This window comes from Macrotis lagotis, chromosome 7 (assembly GCF_037893015.1).
Source record: "Macrotis lagotis isolate mMagLag1 chromosome 7, bilby.v1.9.chrom.fasta, whole genome shotgun sequence".
Taxonomy (NCBI): Eukaryota; Metazoa; Chordata; class Mammalia; order Peramelemorphia; family Peramelidae; genus Macrotis; species Macrotis lagotis.
Window position 1 is genome coordinate 111,112,462 of NC_133664.1, and position 22,387 is coordinate 111,134,848.

General features: G+C 35.6%; 1 protein-coding gene across 1 annotated transcript in view; it reads left to right on the top strand.

The window, feature by feature from the left end:
* Positions 1-22,387, top strand: part of CREB3L2 (cAMP responsive element binding protein 3 like 2) — a 171,284-nt gene that overhangs the window by 112,453 nt on the left and 36,444 nt on the right. Inside the window, exons 3-5 of the mRNA XM_074193596.1 lie at positions 10,659-10,819; positions 17,077-17,164; positions 21,449-21,624. Coding sequence (XP_074049697.1) covers positions 10,659-10,819; positions 17,077-17,164; positions 21,449-21,624 — 425 coding nt within the window. The remainder of the gene's footprint in view (positions 1-10,658; positions 10,820-17,076; positions 17,165-21,448; positions 21,625-22,387) is intronic.

The window sequence follows — 22,387 nt, forward strand, 5'->3', positions numbered from 1 at the left end:
AACCACCTGAGGCCAATGATGACTGGAGTTGGCCCTGGATGTGAGGCAGTCAGGGTTAAGTGACTTCCCCAAGGGTCACATAAGCTGTAAGTGTCAAATATGTTCTGTGTTAAGTGTTGGGAATAAAAGAAAAATAAAAAGCATTCTCTGTTCCAAACAAACCTGCAGCCCAGTGGGGGAATCAGAGTTAAAAATGACTACATACAAATAAGAGTTATAACAGAATAAATTGGAGATTATAGTGGGAAGAGGCTTGCATTAAAGTGAAAGGGAAAAGAGAATTCCAGGCATGGAAAGCCACCAGTGAAAATATACCAATTCAGACAATGGAGTGTCTTGTTCCAGGAACAACAGGGAGTTCACTGGAAGAGAGTAAGGTGTGAGAAGTCTGAAAATGTAGAAAGGGACCAGATTATGTAAGGCTTCAGAAGCCAATGATGGAATCTTATATTTGATCTAGAGATGATAAGGGGCCACTAGAGTTTAGTGAATTGTGAGCAGGAGGTGATATGTTGAGATCTGTGCTTCAGTATTCAGTTCTTTATTATGGTTTGTGAAGAGAAAAAGAAAGAGAACTTAGGATGACTTGAGGATAAAACTAAATGCTGTTCATGAAAACTGAATTTAAGATTTGAAAGGACAATGAATATCCTATAGCTCCATCTCTCATTTTAGAAATTGAATCTACAGAGTCAGCTGAGGCTCAGGAAAGTTTAATAAGTTAGAAGGTTGCATGAAAGTAACTATAATACTGAACCTGGATTCTAGGCAACTTTAGTTCATATCTCTACCTCAAATGCTTCCCAACAGTGTGATGATGGACACTGGTTCTGAACCGCAGTTTCCTCATATGTAAACCTGAGGGTGGTGCTGGATTAGGTGATAGTTTCTACAGTCCAATCAAGATCTAAATCTCTGAATCTGTGAAATTACCAACTAGAGAAAGCGTAATACAATAGACAAAATGCCACCATTTCTTAACCATGGAGAACTGCGCAAGCTGTTTAACTTCTCTGGACTTGTTTCCTTATTTACAAAATGAAGCTAATAATACCTATATCTGACAGCCCATAGGGTTATTGTGAGGATCAGTTGGAGTGATCTATGACCATTTGTAGATGACCTACTCTCATTTTCCAAGGTCATACAGCTAGTGAGAGAGTGAAAATAAGACTCAAATCTCCTTACTGCCAAGATAGTGTTCATTCCACTTTATTAAACTTTTCTTTTGAGCCTTAAAAAACAACCAATTCAACAAAGTCTTATTATGTGCCTACTACGTATGTGGCACTGTAGATACAAAGACATATGCACATACAGGCACACATGCACTTATACACTCATATCTTCTGGCAGTTTATATTCTAGGTAAGGGATACAGAAAATTGAAAGTTTAAATAAGTAAAGAAAGTAGATACATAGTATTTACAATATAACTTCAGGAGGGAGTGTGTACTAATTTCTGGAAGAGATAAAAGTAACAATGATTATAAAAAGGGCTCAAATCTATATAGCACTTATAGTTTATACAATACTTTTCTTATAAAAGTAAGTAATGTAGTATTAGAAGTCAGTCATATTTTATAAAAAAAAAGGGAACTAAGTTTAGGGATGAAAAGATGACTAGTAATTAAGTGGCCATGTTGGAAATTTCTACCAGATCAGCTTCATCGGGTGGTAGTTTTTGTTTGGGAGAAAGAGAAAAACAAAGGCATGTTTTTACAAAATATAGCTCCTTTCATATTTTAAAAAAAGACCCTTTATTCTTCATGTCCCCAGATGTTTAGAAATTAGAAGTCACTGTGCTGTGTTAAATACTTCTTTTTGCTTTTGTAGGGCAGCCAAGAATTTAAATCTCTGAGTGATAATTCACATTCAGAGCTATTATGGCCCTTTTGGTCTTTCTGCCAGTAAAACCAAAAATAAAAGAATAAAGAAAGAGGAGACAAATTATAGTTAAGTAAGGGGTCCCTCCCTTTCCCCTTCCCTCATCTCCCACTACCCCTAAAAGCTGCACCTCCCATCTTTTCTCTAATTCTATATCTATTTGTATGGAAGCATAAAATGGAAACCAGCATCCAGCAGCTCAGCCAGAGAACTCATCTTCCAATTTTAGTTGCCAGTTGAATGCTATTTTCCTTAAACCAGTTACCAGGCCTAGATTTCTGAGTCTAAAGTTAAAATCAAAATACCACAGTATGGTGGGTAAGACCTGGAAAGATCATCTTGTGAATGAGTGCCCTGATTTTACAAAAATGGAAACTGAGGTCCTGAGAGATTAAGTGACTCATTCAGAATCACAAGAAGATTGTCAGCAGAGCCAGACCTAGAACTCTTCTACTTTATTTTATGATATGTCTAATGGAACTTATTAATTCACAAATATTCATTTATATTAGCTTAGATATAATAACTTAAATGTAATTAATTTATATGAGATGAAATGGTTGGATTAGAGAGCAATCAATCTGAAAAAAATATTCTATGATGTGATTAGCTTCAGACCTTCAAAGACTTTCCTATTAGGGCAATAGCACGTTAACAGGGTCCTCTTTGCCACTGTATACTTTCTAAACCCTCAAGCTCCCTTTTTTAGAGCTTAAAGTAAAATTGATTGAATCAGGAAACTATTTCATACTGCAATCACATGTGACCAATCAAGGATATGTCCCTGAGAGATGATCACTGACTATCCTTCACTCTAATGTGCTAGATACCATCTGTGGTTCACAAATAAATTAGTCCCAGCTCAGTTACTCCAGGCTTCACTGTGACTCTCATATGAATCCTCCTTCCTTTTTAAATTGTAAAATTTTCATGATGGCGATAAGAATAGCTTACATTTATATAGAGCTTACTATATACCAAATGTTTGACAACTATGACAGAATTTGATCCTCAACCATCTTTCCCCCCATTTTACAGATAAGGAAACTGAGACAAACAAGAGTAAGTAACTTGCCCAGGGTCACACAGATAGTGTCTGAACTTAGATTTTGAATTCAGGTCTTCCTGACTTCAGGTCCAGCACCCTACTGTGTCAACTGGCTACCCCATTCTCTACTGTAATTAATTTCCCCACACTCTTGTCATAAATGAGGAGAAAACTTTGGACATTTTTCATAGGTAAGAATGAACACAACAAATTTATGTATCTGAGCTTCTTGTTTAGTTTTCTATTCCCCTGTTTAATTATTTGTAAACACAATAACAAAAATAAAATGAAGTTAAATGACAATTTAGGGTTTGCAAAGCATTTTACAAATATCTAATTTTTTTTCTCACACTATTTCCCCAATTTTATGGACAAATAAACGGAGTCAGACAGTGAGTGATTAAGTGACGTATCCAGGATCACATTACTAGAACTAATTTGATCTCAGATCTTTCTGACTCTAGGGTCAGTCTATAGTCTAACCACTATACCACTTAGCTACTGTAAATATGAAAATGTATTTGTTAAACTTCCTAATGTGAAATATAAATATATATTCTTGTGGCAAGTCACCTTAAGTAATAGGAATTTATTGATCTTCTAACTGGTTGACCACACACTTTTTTAGGCATGGCAATGAAATGAAAAATTTCATTGATATTTTTGATTTTTGTAATACAGTATAATTTCTTCCAACTCTCTCCCCACCCTACCTGTGTAATAAAGAAAAGCATTTTAAATGGAAATTGCTTCTGTTAGCAGATCCCACATTTCAAATCCATAGTATTTTGTTTCTTTACTGAAAGGAGAACAGTGTATTTCTTTATCAGTAGTTCAAGACGATCCTTATAGTTATTCTGATTTTGACTGGTATAGATACAGCATTATAGGTGGTAATGAGTACAAGGCATGGTGAGCAAGTGAATGTCCAATCCTTTTTCTTTCTTTTGATCTGTCTGTTAACAAAGGGCAAAATTGTACAAGTGTTATCCCAAAGGAAATGATATATTAACCCATCTTACTCAGAATAACTTTCCTCTGGGAGGGTAGCTAGGTGACGTAGTGGAGAGAGCACCAAGCCTAGAATCAGGAAGACTCATTTTCTTGAGTTCAAATCTGGCCTCAGAGACTTATAAGATGTGTGACCCTGAGCAAGTCATTTAACTGTTTGCCTCAGTTTCCTCATCTATGAAATGAGCTGAAGGAGGAAATGGCAAACTACTCCAGGATCTTTGCCAAGAAAACTCTAAATGGGACCATGAAGAATCAGAAATGACTGAAACAATTTAATAAAAAATTCCTCTGAGAAAGTAAATTTACTTATCCTTGTCAAGTAATACACACCTTAGATAGGGGTTCTTAGGTAATTTTGTGAACCCTTTGTGCAGGCTGGTAAAGCCTATAGCATTTTTAAAAAATTAATATTTAAATGAATAAAATACATAGGATAATAGAAACAGATTATATTAAAAATAATAAGCAAAAACAAACAAAAAACAAATTCCTGAACCCTAGGTTAGCTACTAACCCAGGGACAGACTTAGACATCATATTCTAGTATCAATGGACTAACCAAAAATCCTCAGTTTCTTCAACCACTCTTTCTATGGCTTGGTCCACCTATCATCTTCCAAATTTTGATTGTACCTCCTCTGGATGCATTCCAGACTTTCAGTAGATCATCTCAGTATTTTGCAGATCTAGAAGTATCTCTTTGTTACTGTTATCTGGAGGAAGAAATGGATCAGAGCTTCCCTACTGTAGGATTAACTTATTTAAAAAAAAATTCCAGATATATATGTGTGACAAAAGGAATAAATCTATCTCATTGGTTGGAATAATCAATTTGACTTTCGGTTTGTCAGGGCTGTTTCAGAAAGAGGCATTTTTTTGGAAGTTTTGTGTTCTATTTTTTCACCATTCTTTCTCCTATCCCCAAATCCTGGTATTTCCTGGTACACAGTGATCTTATTCATCTTTTAAAGTTAGCTGTAGTCCATCTTGGTATTGAGAAAAGGAATTCACAAACTTATAGGATCAAATAAAGGATGAAAATAAAACTTAGAAGTCATGGAGTCCAACCTTCTCATTTTACAGTTGAGGGAAATAAAATGACTTATCTAAACTCCCACACATAGCAAATGACAAAACCAACATTTGAACTCAGGTCTCCAGTCCCTAAACCCAAGTGGTCTTTCCACTTTATATGATCCATCATCATGAGGTAGCTCTGTGGTGAAGAGAATAGTTTGATGAGTTCGAGTCAGGAAGCCCTGAGTTAAAATCCAGACTTAGATGTTTATAGCTGTGACCCTCTGGATAAGTCACTTAAATTGTATGCTTCAGTTTCTTCAATTGTAAAATGGAGGTGACAGCATCCATTTCATTGGTTTGTTGTAAGGATCAACTAAGAGAATATTTTCAAAAAGCTTTGCACATAGTGGGTGCTATCTAAATAGTTATTTTCTTTTCTCACTTCCTTCCCCTGCTCCCCACCTTCATCATGGAGAACAGAGTGGTTTAATCAAGGTTAGAATACATTAGAGTATCTAATTACAGGCTTTGTATTAATTTTCATCTTCAATTCTCCATTTATTCAAATTGTACCTCTTCTTGTCAGGCGTTTAGATTGTATTTCATCATTGTAAACTTAACCAGCCTATCTGCATCTCACAATCACAAGAAAATGTGTTCAGGGCTGCTGTTTTACATTATGTATTAAATATGGAGGAAGGTTAAACTTTATTTATCTTCCTTGCTGCATGCTGGGTAAGCATATTGTTCCAGAAAATAAAATCTGTAAATGAGAGCAGCATCATTCTCTATGACATTACAGTTTCCCTGAGAACAGAGAAATGGCTGTTCAGTTTAGCTAGAAAGGCAAGGGAATGAGCATTGGGCTTGAAGTCAGAAAACTTGGGTTTGTGTGCTGGCTCCACCGCCATCCTCTCTAGCTGTGTGGCCATGGCTGTTGGTTAAAACTCATTGACCCTGTTTCCCATCTGTAGGAAAAGGAGTACAAGAATTATCATTCTATGCAGGTTTTTGTAAATGCTTTATAAAATAAGGAGTTTTATATAAGTGAGAATTGCTGTTCTCCTATCCTCTCTTCCAAACATGTCCTTATGTCTTTGTAGAAAGAGACTTCATTTGCCCACAGAAAATTGAATCACCATTGCCTAAGTAGTTACTATGAGCAAGGAATCGGGAAAGCAATGGATCAAAGTTGAACTAATGATGCCAGAGAAGGGAAGAGTCATTTTTAACTGAGGGTATAGGAGGAGATTTCATGGAAGAGATTCTGACATTTGGAGATGTTTGAGGAATCTGCTGCAGATACATGGGATTAGAGTACAAGAGATTCACAGAGAAAATTTTTGACAGGAAAGAGATAAGAGAAATTTCCTCACCTATGAGTTGGGGAACCTCCCAGGTGAGGAAATTCCTTTCAAAGCAGGTTGGTACTTCAACTACACCTTAGAGTCTTAAAGTTGCCTAGAACACTGAGAGGTTATGACTTAGAGGTATGTGTCAGAGGGTGGAATTTGAACCCAAGTTTTTCTTAGCTTGGAGATTGATTTTATGTCAAGAGAAGGTAATTGGGGAGGTGCAATTGAAAGGTTTTTAGCAATTTATTGAAAGTAGGATGAGTTATAATAATTTGCTGTTTGATAAACCAAAGAGTCTAGCTATTGGGATTAAAACTCTCTCTTCGATAAAAACTGTTGGGAAAATTGGAAGTTAATATGATAGAAATTTGGATTAGACCAACACCTCACACCCTATACCAAGATAAGATCAAAATGGATACAGGATTTAGACTTAAAAAACAATATTATAAGCAAACTAGGAGATCAAGAAATAGTTTTCTGTCAGATCTATGGAAAGGGAATCAGTTTATGACCAAAAAGAGATGGAGAACATCATTAGAAATAAACTAGACAATTTTAATTACATTAAAAAGCTTTTGCACAGACTAAAGCACTATAACCAAGATCAAAAGAAATGTAGTAAATTGGGAAACAATTTTTACAACTAGTGTTTCCAACAAAGGAAATATTCAGAGAACTGTCAATTTTTTTTTAAACAAGCCATTTCCCAATTGACAAATGATCAAAAGATATGCAAAGGCACTTTACAGATGAGGAAATCAAAGTGCTCCATAGTCATATGAAAAATTGTTCTAGATCATTACTTATTAGAGAAATACAAATTAAAGCATCTCTGAGGTACCAGACTGGCCAATATGACCAGAAAGGACAATGATCAGTGTTGGAAGGGATGTGGGAAATTTGGGACATTAATACATTGTTGGTGGAGCTGTGAACTCATGCAACCTTTCCGGAGAGTATTTGGAATTACACCTAAAGAGCAACAAAAAATGTGCATACTCTTTGATCCAGCAATACCACTACTAGGTCTATACCCTGAAGAGATTATGAAAAAGGGTAAAAACATCACTTGTACAAAAATATTGCTAGCAATCTTGTTTGTGGTGGCAAAGAATTGTAAATTAAGTGAATGTCCATCAATTGGGAAATGGCTTAGTAAACTGTGGTATCTGTATGTCATGGAACGCTATTGTTCTATTAGAAACCAGGAGGGAAGGGAATTCAGGGAAGCCTGGAACTGATGCTGAGTGAGATGAGCAGAACCAGAAGCACATTGTACACCCTAACAGCAACGTAGGAGTGATGATCAATCTTAATGGACTTGCTCATTCCATCAGTGAAACAATCAGGCACAATTTTGGGGTTTCTGTGATGGAGAATACCATCTTTATCCAGAGAAAGAATTGTAGAGTTTGATCAAAGACCAAAAACTATTATCTTTAATTTTAAAAATTTATCTTTTATGTAAATTTGTTATCTCTTATACTTTATTTTTTTCCTTAAGGATATGATTTCTCTCTCATCACATTCAACTTAGATCAATATAAAGATTAACAGACTGCCTTCTATGGGGAGTGGGGGGAGGGAAGCAAGATTGGGGGAAAATTGTAAATTCAAAACAAATAAAATCTTTTCTTTAGAAAAAAAAGGTAGGATGGCGAATAAACAGACAACCCAGAGATTATGAAGCTGGACAACTGGGAAGATAGTGGTAATGTTAAGAGGAAGGGTAGAATTTGTAGGAAAAATCACAGCCTCTGATTTGAGGATAGGTAATTTAAGTTGTCAGAAGAGAATTCACATAAAGATGTACAGCATTCATTTGGAAATCATTTGAGTTTGGGGGAGAGACTGAAGGCAGGACATAAAGATTCAGATGTCATATGCACAGTTAATTACAAGTGATTTAAGTAGATAAGATCCCCAAGGAAGAGAATGAGATAGTCTTAGATATATCTACCCTTAGGAAATAGGGAAAGGAAGAAAAAAATTGAAAAAATGAGATTTATAAATCTATAAATCCAAAATATTTGTAGCAGCTTTCTTTGTGGTGGAAAAGAATTGGAAATTTTAGTGATACCCTTTGATTGAGGAATGGATGAACAAGGAAGAATAATATATGATTATGATGAAATACTATCAATGCTATAAGAAATAAGGAGTTCAATGATATTAGAAAAACATGACTAGACTTTCATAAAATAATGAAGAGCAGAATGAGCTGAACAAAAAAGAAAGTTGTTAAAAGTAAAAGCAGTATTATTTTAAGAACAATTTTGAGTGAATAAGTACTTTTGACTAATAAAAATACCCTAATTAACAACCAAGAACCTATTTAAGGAAGACATTATCTATATCCAGAGGAAAAAACTTACATAGAGTATGAATAGAATGATTTTACATATGTTCCATTTCATATATGTATGTGTGTGTGTGTGTGTGTGTCTAATGGTAGTCATTTCTAGGGAGAGGGAGGAAAGAAGAAAAAAATTGATATGATCTTTTATATATTTAAAAGGAATAGCAAGTAATATGTAAAAGATTTGCAGTTTCATGTGCATTTTAAAAAAATTATATGGTTAGAGAAATGCTTATTTTAATCCATAATAAATTAAAAATAAAATAAATAACCCCCCCCCCGAAATTGAAAGAGCTGGAGAAAAATCAGAGGCAGGAGAAAAAACAAGAGACACCAGTTATTGAAACTGAGGGAGGGAAAAAAGTATCAAGAAGGGGCAAGGGTGGTCAGTAATTTCAAGAACTACAGAAAATTTGATGAGTCCTGAGGAGATCTGGATGTATAGTTCCTGAATGTATTGGGCCATGCTTTGCCTCTCATTGCTTCCCTAACTAGAGACTGAAGTTTTTTAGTTGACTCAGAACTGGGTTAGAGTACAGTGTGGTCTCACTCCTCCAGTCTCCATCAAAAAGTTCTTTGTTTCTTGCCCCTCCTCCCTCTGCCAGGTTGTGAAGTATATCTTGTGCAAGTCAGTGGAAATACCCATGAATAACAAGGAGGTTCAACAGCTCCATAAACTTGACTTTAAAAGTCCAGACCTTTCCAACTAGCAGAACTCTGGTTTATGTTTTTGTTACCTTAGAAAATGCAGTGGGGGAGGATTTCTCTATGAAATAAGATCCATACCAAATTTGAGGGGAGAAAAATCATTGACCCCATTATAAGGATGTATCTTATCCTTAATAGATTTAGAAAGCCTAGAAGTATTAGTTTTATGATGTATGTTGTGAAAAAGTTGCATTGAAATCGAGTTTTTAAAAATTGAATGAAATCTTTGCCCTCAATCTCTTAATTGAGATAGTTTATCTTTATTTCTGATTGATTGCTGATTTATAATGGTTTCTTGAACTTTCTGTTTTATACTCTCTGTTGTCCATATTCTTCCCTACTCTTAAGCAATCTAACTAAAAAAATAAATAATTTGGTAATAGTATGACATTTATCAATCTTTCAATGAAACTCTGTGGTGATAATATGAATAATTTCCATTCTTATCTCTTCTTCACTATCTTACTTTGGTTATTTTCCAAGCCCTTTCCATTTTATTTGGCATTTTTAGATTTTCATTTTGTTCTTTAATTGAAATTTAAAAAATCTCACTTTAGACTCATTCTAACCAGTATTATGTTTGCTGATTCCTCAGGACCTCTGTTTTAGCATGTTTTCTTTTGCTCAACTGCTTATTTAAAACTATCCATGGTGTGATTGTTACCCTGTTTTTCTTCTTCTTTCACCTGCTTGACACAAGTCATCTTAAGATCCTAGCTTTGATCTAAGCTGGTTAGAACCAAGTACTTTCAAAGTGAATTAAAAATAAAATAGATGTATTTCCTATCTACTTCCATAGAGTTCCTTTTTGTGTTGCTTCAAGAATTAGAATTTGGCAGAAACAGAGAAAAGCTTTGAGGATGTATGAGTCTGTTCCAGAAATCAGGAGTACTGATGAGTACTGAGATCCTGATGCTTAGACCAGCACTTTTTCTGTGAGAACAAGGGGAAGTACTTGCTTGAGATCCTCAAAATACTTATCACCTAAAGGCAGGAAAACAGGAAGAAGAAAAAGGTGAAAAAAATGGGTAGAAGGAAGAGACATGAGAAACTGGGAAATCCAATGGAGAGTGGCAGAGAGGTCCACCAGTCATTGATTAAGGCATGTTTGTAAAATGACAGTGTACACTCTGACTCTAATTTTAATTTTTATTCTCATTTTTCTAAGGAATATTTCTCTATAGAGTGGATGTTGATCATGTTTGTTCATTTCATCTGGAATGCTTATAGATTCTAATTTATGTGCATTGTTTTTCTCTGCTAGCTAATCTGGCTGGTGAGGAATGGTGCCTGACTTCAACGACCATCAAGACAGAACCCATCCTCTGTGAATCTCCTGGCCTTGTCCCATCAGTCACTCTGACCATCACTACAGCTCCTGCTCCTGTAGGCAGTGAGGATCCCCAGTTGCAGAATGAAGATGAGGTACACTTAGTTTTATTGCATTTCACAAACTAAAATGGGAAGAAAAATACGGATTAGCTTTCTTCAACAAAGCCTTTGATTCCCCTTCAACTCAGTTTTGAAGCTAGAATATTCAAGACCTTTGTTGATTTGCTATTTATAATGCATGTATTCCTTCCTTGACATCTTAGGGGTCCCATAAAAGTTATGATATTGCAAATCTTAAATCTCCTTTTGATTCTATTCTAAAACCAGAGATCTGTTTCCATAGAGAAAAGCGATGTCTTAGTAGATTGGAATGGAAAGCTTCTGATGAGAGAAGGGTGCTTATAGTGAGGGACAACTCCATATTATAAATGTAATATATTGCTATGATTGTCATTTCTGAATAGTCTTTTACTTTTGTTATGTATGTACTTTGGAGAATTTTGTGGACTTCATGTCTTCATTAATAGCATTCTTATTGTCTCTGTCTCTTTCTCTGTCTTTGTCTCTCTCTATCTATCTGTTCATATTGCATATCACCTCATCTCTACTTAAACCATTTCAGGGATGGGTAGGTCATGAAGAACCATGGCAATCCATTTCATTTTCAGAAAGCTCTGGTTATTAGGAAGTTCATCCTTATGCTGAGCTAAAATCTGCCTCCCCATAGGTAAAATTAAATGGAACTTTTTCTGTCCTTTGGATATTCTTAGATATTTGAAGAAATGCTTATTTAAATCTTCAGGTTGAATGTCCCCAAGACCTTCAACTAATTTAATGAAATGATTTTAATGACCTTCAACATCTTGTTCACTGTACTTTATATGGATTCCATTGAGATCACATACCTTTTTAAATTTGTTTTCCATCACTGAAAAGAATGCTTTATGTAAAGCAGCTAAAGTAGTGTTTTGCAGGGCATAAAGAAGTGTAAAGGATCACTTTATTTGTTCTGAATTCTATTAGTGTGGCCTTGGATCTATATGTGTGTGTGTATTTGCTGCAGAATCATTTCTGTTCCTTATTATACAAGCCCCACTCCAATATCTTTTTGTGGGATAGGGATGATCTGGGATTCTTGAAAGTTCTGCCATGTTGGAAAAGCTTAGAAATACAGCATTGGTACAACACTGTGCCTACATTCCTAGGACCACTCTAGCTGTATCCAGGAAGGCTTGTCACCAGTTGTCTAATTTTTTGGTTATGGCAAAGAATGGTACTCAGTCCTATATGTAGCAGGATGTCAAAAAGTAAGGAGGAAGGTACATAGAATTATCCAGCTTTTAGACCATCTATAAACATTAGCTTAGTTGTTGGCATTTTAAGTGTAAGCTCATTGTCACATAGCCAATGAGTAAACATGGTACCGGAGAAATGGAATCATATTAAATATTGACATTTTTGCTATAAATGTAATCAAATGCTAAAAGGGACTTGCAGATAAATGGACAGATGAATCACAAGTTCTCTTTGGAAAGCATTTAAAAGAGTTGGTGGAGCTGCTTTTATTTGGTTTCCAAAGGCAACAAGAAACATAATTTCATGAGATACTTGGTTGTGTGCAATCAGTGTTCATGATGAACATTTGCAAAAAATGATGAGGATAATTTCAGCTTAGGCAACAATGTTCAACATCTGTTGCAGAGGTTGAGAAAGTAAAGAAGGCCTGTGAAAGAACAAATGAGACCCTCAAAATTAAATCAATATTAGTTATAATACCTGTTGACTTCAATATTTAAGTGGTCACATGAGGAGGCAACAAAAATAATGTTAGAGAACAACATCATTTATGATTAAGAAATGAAAGAAGTCAAAGGCTATACAAAACACAAATGTCTTATTTGTTATCATTTTTTTTCCTTCAAGAAAAGTTGTATAAAGTGCTGGACATAATGAGCACCAATTAGCATCATCCCCAAAATGAAACTGATAATATCTTATTGGACAGGAATTGCCTGGGTACCAATGAAGGAATCATTTCTAAATCACCAGTCTAGGTGACCCAATAGGATCACTGGTCTTGGAATTAGGAAGACTCATGTTCCTGAGTTCAAATCTGACTCCAGATACTTCCTAACTGGGTGGCCCTGAATAAGTCACTTAACCCAGTTTGCTTCAGTTCCCCATCTATAAAATGAGGTGGGGAAGGAAAGGACAAACTGCTCCAATATCTTTGCCAAAAAAACCCCCTTTAAAATGGGATCACAAAGAGTCAATTAACAATTGAAATGACCAAACAAAAAAATTACTTTCTTATCAAATTGGATGAAAGAATAAAAATAGGAAGAACATATACTTGTTCTGACAGTGAAGATTAAGACTTTTGCATCCACTTATAGCCTTTTAGACAATTGCTTGGGGGTCAAAGATTCCTTTGGGATCACAGAGTTAGTATGTGATAGAGACAGGACTTGAACCCCTATCCTCTGGGCTCTGAGGCTAGCTCTCTATCCCACACTTAGTGATGCTTTTGTGAGAAGACTTTATAGAGTACAATTAAAATAATTACAGCATGATGAAGTTGATGCTCAAAGGTTGGAAATGGATAAAGGAATGGACATCAGTGGAGACTATTACCATTTCTTAAGGATGTTTAACAAATTTAAATTAGTCACCACCTTTAGGAGGCCAAAATAACCTATAAATTTGCTTAGCCAATAAACTTTTGATTTCTTTTTCCAAACAGGAAGAGAGATTAGCCAAAGGCAGCTTGAGTTTTAGACTATAAACTCATTTGTAAAATCTTACAGAGGAAGGTAGTGTTTTAGTATGAGCGTTTTACTTCTCACAATAGCAAAAAGTAATGGCAAGAGAAAACAAATTTATGGAAAGTTTGGCAAAAGAGTCAGAATTTTAAAAGATGAAACAGAAAGGAGGAAAACAAATAGAAAATGGAAGAGATTTGTAAGATTTCTTGGACTATTTTCTTCACTAGTGATAGCTAAGTCACTATATTTGGACTCTAACATCATAATTCCTGATTTGATAGAAATGGTAAAAATGAAACCAAAGAAAAGTTAGACAAAACCATATAAATATATGTGGATGAGACCTATAACGGAAGCCATACTTTTGAGAACATTGAGATTGATTCTTTTTTTTTTTTTTTGCAAGACAATGGGGATGGCTTGCCCAAGGCCACACAGCTAGGTAATTTTTACGTGTCTGAGGCTGGATTTGAACTCAGGTACTCCTGACTCCAGGGCTGGTGCTCTATCCACCATGCCACCTACCTGCCCCTTGATTCTTTTTTAAATAATGTTTTTCTTCAATTGCATATAATACATTTTTGACATTTATTTTAAAAAATTAGTTTCAGATTCTCTCCCTTCCTCTTTACCCTCCCCCTACCCTGAGAGTAATCAATTTGATATAGGTTTTATATGTGCAGTCATGAAAAGCATATTTCCATATTAATCATATTGTGAAGGAAAACAGACTTTTTTTTAAAAAAAAGAGCAAGTGAAAAACAATATACTTCAATCTGCATTTAGACTTATCAGTTCTTTCTCTGAAGGTAGATAGTATTTTTCATCATGAATCCTTTGTAATTGTCTTGGTTCATTGAATTGCTGAGAATATCTAAGTTAAACACAGTTGATCATTGTACAGTCTTGCAGTTATTGTAAATGACTTTTTTTTGGTTCTGTTCACTTCACTTTATATCAGTTCATATAAGTCCAGGTTTTTCTGAAAGCTTTCTGCTTGTCTTTTCTTATAGCACCAAAGTATTTCATCACAATGTTCATCCATTCCCAGTTGATAGGCAATTTTCAATTGTCAGTTCTTTTCCACCACAAAAAGAGCTGCTAAAAATATTTTTATAGAAAAAGGTCCTTTTCCCTTTTTTTTTAAAAATCTCTTTGGGAGACAGACCTAATAGTAGCAGTATTGCTGAATCAAAAGGAATGTACAGCTTTATCACCCTTTGGGTATAAATTCCAAATTACTCTCCAGGATAGTTGAATCAGTTCAAAATTTCACTAACAGTACATTAGCATTCCAATTTTCTAAGGGATTGATTCTTAAGATATTGAAAGGGAAGGAATATGCCAAACAGTTTTTATTTTGGACTTCAATAAACATTTACTTCTTCCAAAGCAATCAAGAAAATATTAACTACCAACTCACATCTATTTTCCCATTTTTGCTCTCTTAAAATTGCATCTGGTTGTTGCATATAAGAAATTGCATAAAAATATTATAGAAACATATTGATAAACAGGTGAACCTATCTTACATTGGAAAATCACTTGTGCTGGAAGCTAATAATGCAGCAGAAGTAGAATTGTGAAGCTTCACTTCAATCAAAACAGTGCTTAAATCCCTTTCTATTTTTATCTAGGAAAAAAGTCTATGAATTTACCTTCCCGTGGTCATTTTCGTTTTTAAAAATTTATTTCTCCAATAACATACGAAAATAACTTTTAAGAGTAATTTTTTTGTAATATTTTGAGTTCCATAGTTTTCTTCCTCCTTGCCTTTCTTCCTCCTCTTTCACAGTGAGCAATCTGATATAGGTTACACATGTATAACTGTTAAACTTATTTCCATATTAGTTATATTGTGAAAAAAAGAATCAGAATAGAAGGGAAGAAAAACCATGAAAGAGTTTAAAAAAACTCAACCACAAGTCACAAAACAAATTTTAAAAATGGAAAGTAATATGCTTTAGTCTGCATTCAGATTCGATAGTTCTTTCTTTGAATGGTATTTTCCACAAGTCCTTTAGAATTATCTTTGATTATTGTACTTCTGAGGAGAACTGAGTCAATCATAGCTGATCACCACAATGTTGGTGGTAATGTATACAATCCATGGTCCTTTCCTATGTAGGTACCTGAATCCCTTCATCAAACTGGCATGGTGGAGAGGGTTTTGGACTTCAAATTAGCAAGATGTGGGTTCAAATGTGCCTAAGTCACAAATGACATTGTTTTTGTTATTTAACTTATCTATACCTCTGTTTTCTCATTTGTAAAACAAGAAGATAGGAGTTCACTTTTATTAATCAACAAATATTAAGTATCCATATATCTATCAGGCAATGGACCTAGATCCTGAGGTTAAAAGTACTATATATGAAAATAAGCTTTAAGAACTTATATTTTGATGGTGGATCTTACATTTTACAGCTATAAATCTGTTATCCTAGGAACCTTTTAAAAGACTGGGCCTCTGATACATTTATAATTTCCTTGTAGTCATTGCAGAAGTACAATTAATTCAGTTGGTTGAGATTGTGATGCTCACAAGGTCAAAGACATAAACTGATCACTTGTTTGGACTAGTTAGTTTGGTTCTTCTATGGCCACAGATCACTTCCCAAAACTGCTGTTTCACTGTGCATGTCATGTGCTATACTGGGGAAATTGTGGATTGATCAGTGCATGCTCCTCTCAAGGACCATGCTTAAACCAAATCACTGTGATTCTCATTGATTGACCAACAATAGGTCCCAGACCAAGTCCCACTTGATCATTGTTTTGGCCCTGTTTGGCCCAGAGTGAATGTTAATAGCAGTTATTTCTATTTTGGACAGAAACCTTGAGGGTCTCCCCTCTCAATTTTATTTTATTTTATTTTTTGATTTATATTTTTATGTAAAAAAAGGTCATTATTTTTGCCTTATATCTTTTCTATCCTTAACCATTGAATGGGTATTTCCTCTGATAAATTGAAGCCTGAGTTATTTTTAAAATGCCAAGGCTTCCCACTGCATATGGGGCCATCTCTGGTCTTCTTGATTTATATCAGATGACTCTGGAAGAGAAAGTGAGGCTGGTGACTTTGCACAGTCTTTTCTCACTTAAATCTAATTCACTTGCACAGCATGGCATTAATTCCCTGGTTCCAGGGTCCTCTTCAAGAACAAAGGACAAACAAAAACTGGAGGAGGGGAAAATTGCTGAAGAATCAACTCTATCATCTTATTAAAAAAAGCACTAAAATATAATTAAACTTTCTTTGTAATGAAATACCACTGAAATATTCTGACCTTGGAGGAGTTCAACCATTGGTATGTGGTTTTTTGCTTTAATTCATTTAGAAGTTCCTCTCAATTTATAAGATTCTGTAGGGGACTGAAAAGGGGAATTTGTGGTACATCAAATGCTTTCTGAAAGATGCAACTCTTTATCCCTATTAGCCAACTTTTGGTAGAGGATGGGAATAGGGTGCCCCTAGATAAAGAAAAGATGGGATAAAGAACTCTTTTATACCTATGCACCATGCTGTTGCTCTTGTATTTAAAAACAAACAACCCAACAACTTGTTTGAAATTCTTTCTTTAGGTCAAGTCTCCAAGCCTGAAAATCCTTCCCAAGATTAAACTGGAGCCTCATGAAGTGGATCAGTTCTTAAACTTCTCTTCAAAGGAAGGTCTGTTGGTCTCAGTGCTTTATTTGGGTTTGGATGCTGATGTTGCACAAAAGCTGGGGAATAAGGGTACATGGAAAGAGAAGGAACAATATGTAAGAGGTCTTGTGTTGTCAGCTAGACCCAGCCTTGTGCAAGAGATGTTTTATTGAATAGTTTCCTTTAAATCCCAGTTTTGAAAATCAAATTCCATTTCACCATAGTCTGACATCATTCCAGTAAACTGTTCACTTTAATCTCTTCTTTTCAGAGGTCAGTGATTTTAATAGTTTCACTTTACCCTTTTCTGATTCCCAGGGCTAAGATAATAGTTAACCGTCAAGATATGAAGGTGAGAGAAGACAAGAGTCTAGTTTGGCTAGAACACACAGAACATGGGAAAGGATTTCTTTCTCAACTTATTTTATAGATGAGAAAACTGAGGCATATGGGTTTAAGTGACTTGTCCAAGATTACACAGCTAGTAAGTATCTGAGACTGGATTTGAACTGATGAAGATGAGCCTTCCTAACTCCTGTCCAGGAAGACCAATTAAGAGATTATTAATAGTGGTTCAGACAAGAACCAGTGAGGACTAGGAGTAGAGTTGTCTAAGTTTGGGTAGACATAAAGAGGTAGTGTAGGGAAAATCAACAAGACTTGAGAACTGATTGGATATTGTTTGAGCAGAGGGAAAAGAAAAGAGTGATTCCCAGGTTTCAAATTGGAGTGGCTACAAGGAGAGACAAAAATAAAGTATATTCTCTCTCTAACCATCACCACACTGCTGCAAAAGTGATTTGATTAGAGCACAAAGTCTGACCATGTCAGTGCCTTATTCAGTAAACTCCACTGACTCCCTGATATCAATAGGAATGACAATTAACGATTTTTGGTTCTTAGAGTCATTTATAATCTGACCAAACATAACTTTCTATACTTCTCATACATTGAGCTCCCCTCACTTTATAGTCCAGACAAATTTTCCCTCATACCCAGAACTCTATTCTGTCACTGCAGACACATGGCACTGATTGGTTTCTGTGCTTAGAATGTGTTTTTTCTTTACATCTGATCCTTCAAATCTGAACTTTCATTCAAAACCCAATTTAAGAGCCATCTACTGCATGACATGTTTACTGGTCATTCTCCCCCACCCCACCCCAAGCTGCCATTACCTTTCTTTTCATACTAGCTTTGTGTTTATATTGTATATAACTATATCTCAAGATAGAATAGAGTCTTCTTCAAAGACTGTTTCATTTATTTTTGAATCCCCAGAATAGTAGGCATTTAATAAATGCTTATTGTATGTGAAGATGGGAGGAGATATAGGTTTTGGTGAGAGGTTGATGCTGATTAGAGAGTTAAACTTTTGGGGCAGCTAGATGGCACAGAGAATAGAGTACTGGCCAGGAATCAGGAAGACACTAGTTCAAATTTGGCCTCAGACAGGTTGAGCAAGTCACTTAACCTATCTGTTTCAGTTTCCTCATCTGCAATATGAGTTGTAAAAGGAAATGGCTAACCACGCCAATAGCCTTGCCAGGAAAATCCCAAATGGGGTCACAAAGAGTCAGATATGACTGAAATGACTGAACAACAACAACAACAACAATACCTTTGGAATCTGTGCATAGTAATAAAAAATATGATATACGGTAGAATATGAAAAGTGATCTTTTAGATGAGTTGTCTAACTCTTAAGAAGTTAGTGGACTTTCCAATAAATCTTGTTCCCTGAATTTGTAATGACATATTTTATAAATTGTCATACACATAAATAATATGGTATATGTACATATTCTGTGGTGACTGATAATTTAGAAGCTTTGGAGAGGAAATAAATAAAATGAAGGCACTTTTTAATTTTCCTGACCTAGTGGAAGATAAAGTAACTGACTATCTTTTTATGCCTTGGATCTATTTTCCAGTGACTAGCTTCTTCTGTAACCTTAGAGTTGCTTTCCTTTTCATATGAGGTTTTGAAACCTGATGCTGAACCACCTGGGGTCAATGGCTGACTTTCACCAATAGGAAATAATGGGCTCATATTTGGCCCATTTTTCCTTCTGCTTACTTCTTTCCTTTTCTAAGGGAATAAACCTTTGAAGTGAGTGGAATGGAATGTCATACAGGAATAATTTCACTAGAACCAAGATAGATAAAGCAGCTGGCTCTTTGCTGATGAGCCCTAATACAAATTGACCAGCATTTAAAAACAAATTCCAAAGAACTGTGTTAAGTCAGTTGATTCTTTGTTTTGTATCAACACAATAGCATGTGTATTTATGATATTGTGTGAGTACTGAATAATGGATAGACCTCTCAGCAGCCCATAATTTCTGACAACTACTTTATTTTCTTCCTTGAGAGGGACTGTAGGCAGGAATGTAGACTGACTGGATTAAAAAAAAGCATAGAATGTTGTAGGAGATCTTTTTTTAGCCTTATGAATACCTCTGGGTGGGGGAGGGAGACCATTGTAAAGACATAAGCGGAAGAGACAAAAAAGAGAGAAAGGGGAAAATAAAGGAGAGGAAGGAGTGATAGATAAAGAAAATGGGGACAATGAAGAAAGTAAGGTGACTGAGGAGATGAAGAATAAAAGCAATAATGATTAAGTGCAGAGAGGAAAACCACATTGCCTTGGGTGTACCTAAGTGAGGATGCCCAGACCAACCATATAAAGTCAAAGATTCTCAATGGTTCACACTTCTCAAAATGATTATGTGATAGGAAAAGCTATTTCCTATCCATATAACTGCTCTGCCAACACTCAACAGTGTCCTTAGAAATGGTCATGTGTCTTAGCAGCTGATGTTTGACAAGAGAGAGGGAACAATTTGAGATACTCAATAAATTCCTCTTGAACAGATTGATAGATAAAAGAATGAATAATGTGTCTCCATTACCCATAGCATAGAACCATGTTCAGAACTACTTGATAAGAATTTATTGAATGAAAATACACTTTGTATGGAGAATTTTATATTCATTATAATACATCTTGGGCATTTTCACTTAATGGTCTGGTTCTTATCTGGGTGTGTCAAACTATTATCCTTTAGGAAGTCTTATGTTCTCCCAATTCTTGGCTTGAATGTTTTAAGTTTTGACTTTAGACTTTTAGTTGTTGGAATTTTCAAAGATATTAAATATATATGTATATAAAAACTATCACACTCCCTTGAAGTTTTCTTTTAGTTTTATCCTGATATGTAGCTAATAAAAACCCATCTTATGTGGTTTCCAAGAATCTCAAATTTTTAGGGTCTATAATTTAGGCTAATAACTCTCTTTGATCATTTTTGGGTTCATAGATTCCCTGTTCATAAATAATTTGAACTAGAAGAGACCACAAAAACCACTGATTCTGCCCTAACTTGAATTTTGTAGATAAAGGAACCAGAGCCCAGATAGGTTAAGGAACCTGTGCAAGGTCACATGGTGATGATGATGATTATGACAGAGAATTGTGTGTGTGTGTAAACTAGCCTTAGGGTCAGGAAAACCTATCAAATTCTGAAAAATGAATTTGAGAGAGGTAATTTTGGAATTGGCAGAAAAAAACTAATTAAACTTATCCTTTTATATTTCATTTCCATTGGCAAAATGATTCCATATTTTTTTTCCTCCCCACAGTAGCCCCAGTGACATTATTCATATCAAGTCATAAGACTGGGAGTCAGGAAGACCCAAGTTCAAATCCGACTTGCTATAAAGGCAAATCACAGTAATCATTCTGTTTCTCATTTTCTTCACCTATAAAATGAGAATAATAAATAGTACCTACTTCAGAGGATAGTCATGAGATTAAAATGAGATAGCATATGTAAAGTTCTTGGCAAAACTTTAAACACTATAGAAATATTAGCTTTGATGATGATGATGATGATGATGATGAAGGAAGAGGAGGGGGAAGAGATAGACATCAAGGCTCAGAGAAGAGGAACAACTTGTTATGGTCAGATAGAGCTAGTGACTATAGATTAAAACCCAAAATAGGACAGCATCGAGCCCGCTAGACACATTCACCTTCTTCTTAGCTGAGTATAGCAAAACTAAAGCAAGTTCTGGGGCAGCTAGGTAGAGTAGTAGATAGAGCATCAGCCCTGGAGTCAGGAGGACCTGAGTTCAAATGTGGCCTCAGACACCTAGCTGTGTGATCTTGTGGAAGTCACTTAACCCTATTGCCTTGTAAAAACCAAAAAACTCCCGCAAAAACCCTAAAACAAGTTCTTTTTTTCTCTTACCACTTTTCTTATTCCTCCATGAGAGAAATTCCATTTTCTTTTCTTTTTGCAGTGGTAGAACACCTTCATCTGCCCCCCACTCCTCCCAGCAGTCATGGAAGTGATTCTGAGAGCAGCCAGAGCCCCAGCCCATCCCTGACACCATCCAGTCCCACCCAGGGACCAGGGAAGGTGACATCTAGATCAGCCTCAGCCCTCTCCAATTCCCCTCTCCTGACGGCACCTCATGTAAGTAGCAACCAGAGAACTCTGCATGTGAGTTATTTTCCTTTCTAATATCTTTACCAAATCAGGTTCCACTTAATATTTGTTTCTATATGTTGTGCAAGTGATAAACATGAGATTTTTTTAAAGTTGTCATTTCAGTGATTTTAAAGATATCTACCTAATAGAAAAAAGTTTTAATAGAATTTTAGAGCTGAAAGAGACCTTTGGGATCACCTAGTTCAAGTCTCTGATTTTACAGATAAGGAAGAAAACTGGAGACCAGGGAGTTAAAGTGATTTACCTCCTTGCAGAGTGGCAGACTTGGGATGAGAACCTAGTATCCTCTTTTCAAGTCTAATGCTCTTTCTTCTATAAAATTCTGTATGAGCAAAATCAAGCTCTAAATTATATAAAAATCACATTTCTGTTGGCTACCCAACCACAGTGTTATTGTGAGCCAGGGCTGAGGCAGCTTGAGGTAACCCCCACACCAATAACTAGGCTTGTTGTGAGCCAGGTTGCTATGGAACTGCTTTACAGTTTGAGTTAGCTTTGCCCCCAGGCAGATTGATCTGAATCCCAGTTGTAGGTCCTCTTGGTAAGGAGTATATAAGGCCTTCTGTATGCTTCCCAAATAGAGCTTTTGACACCCCTGTGGAACTTCCTTTCCAGCTACTTTGGAGAGGAGGGAGGATCTCATTTACCTGAAGGTCATAGAGTGTATTTTATTAAAATTGATTTGTTTTTCCTCAACCTTCAGGATCTATTTCACTGGATTTAGGAA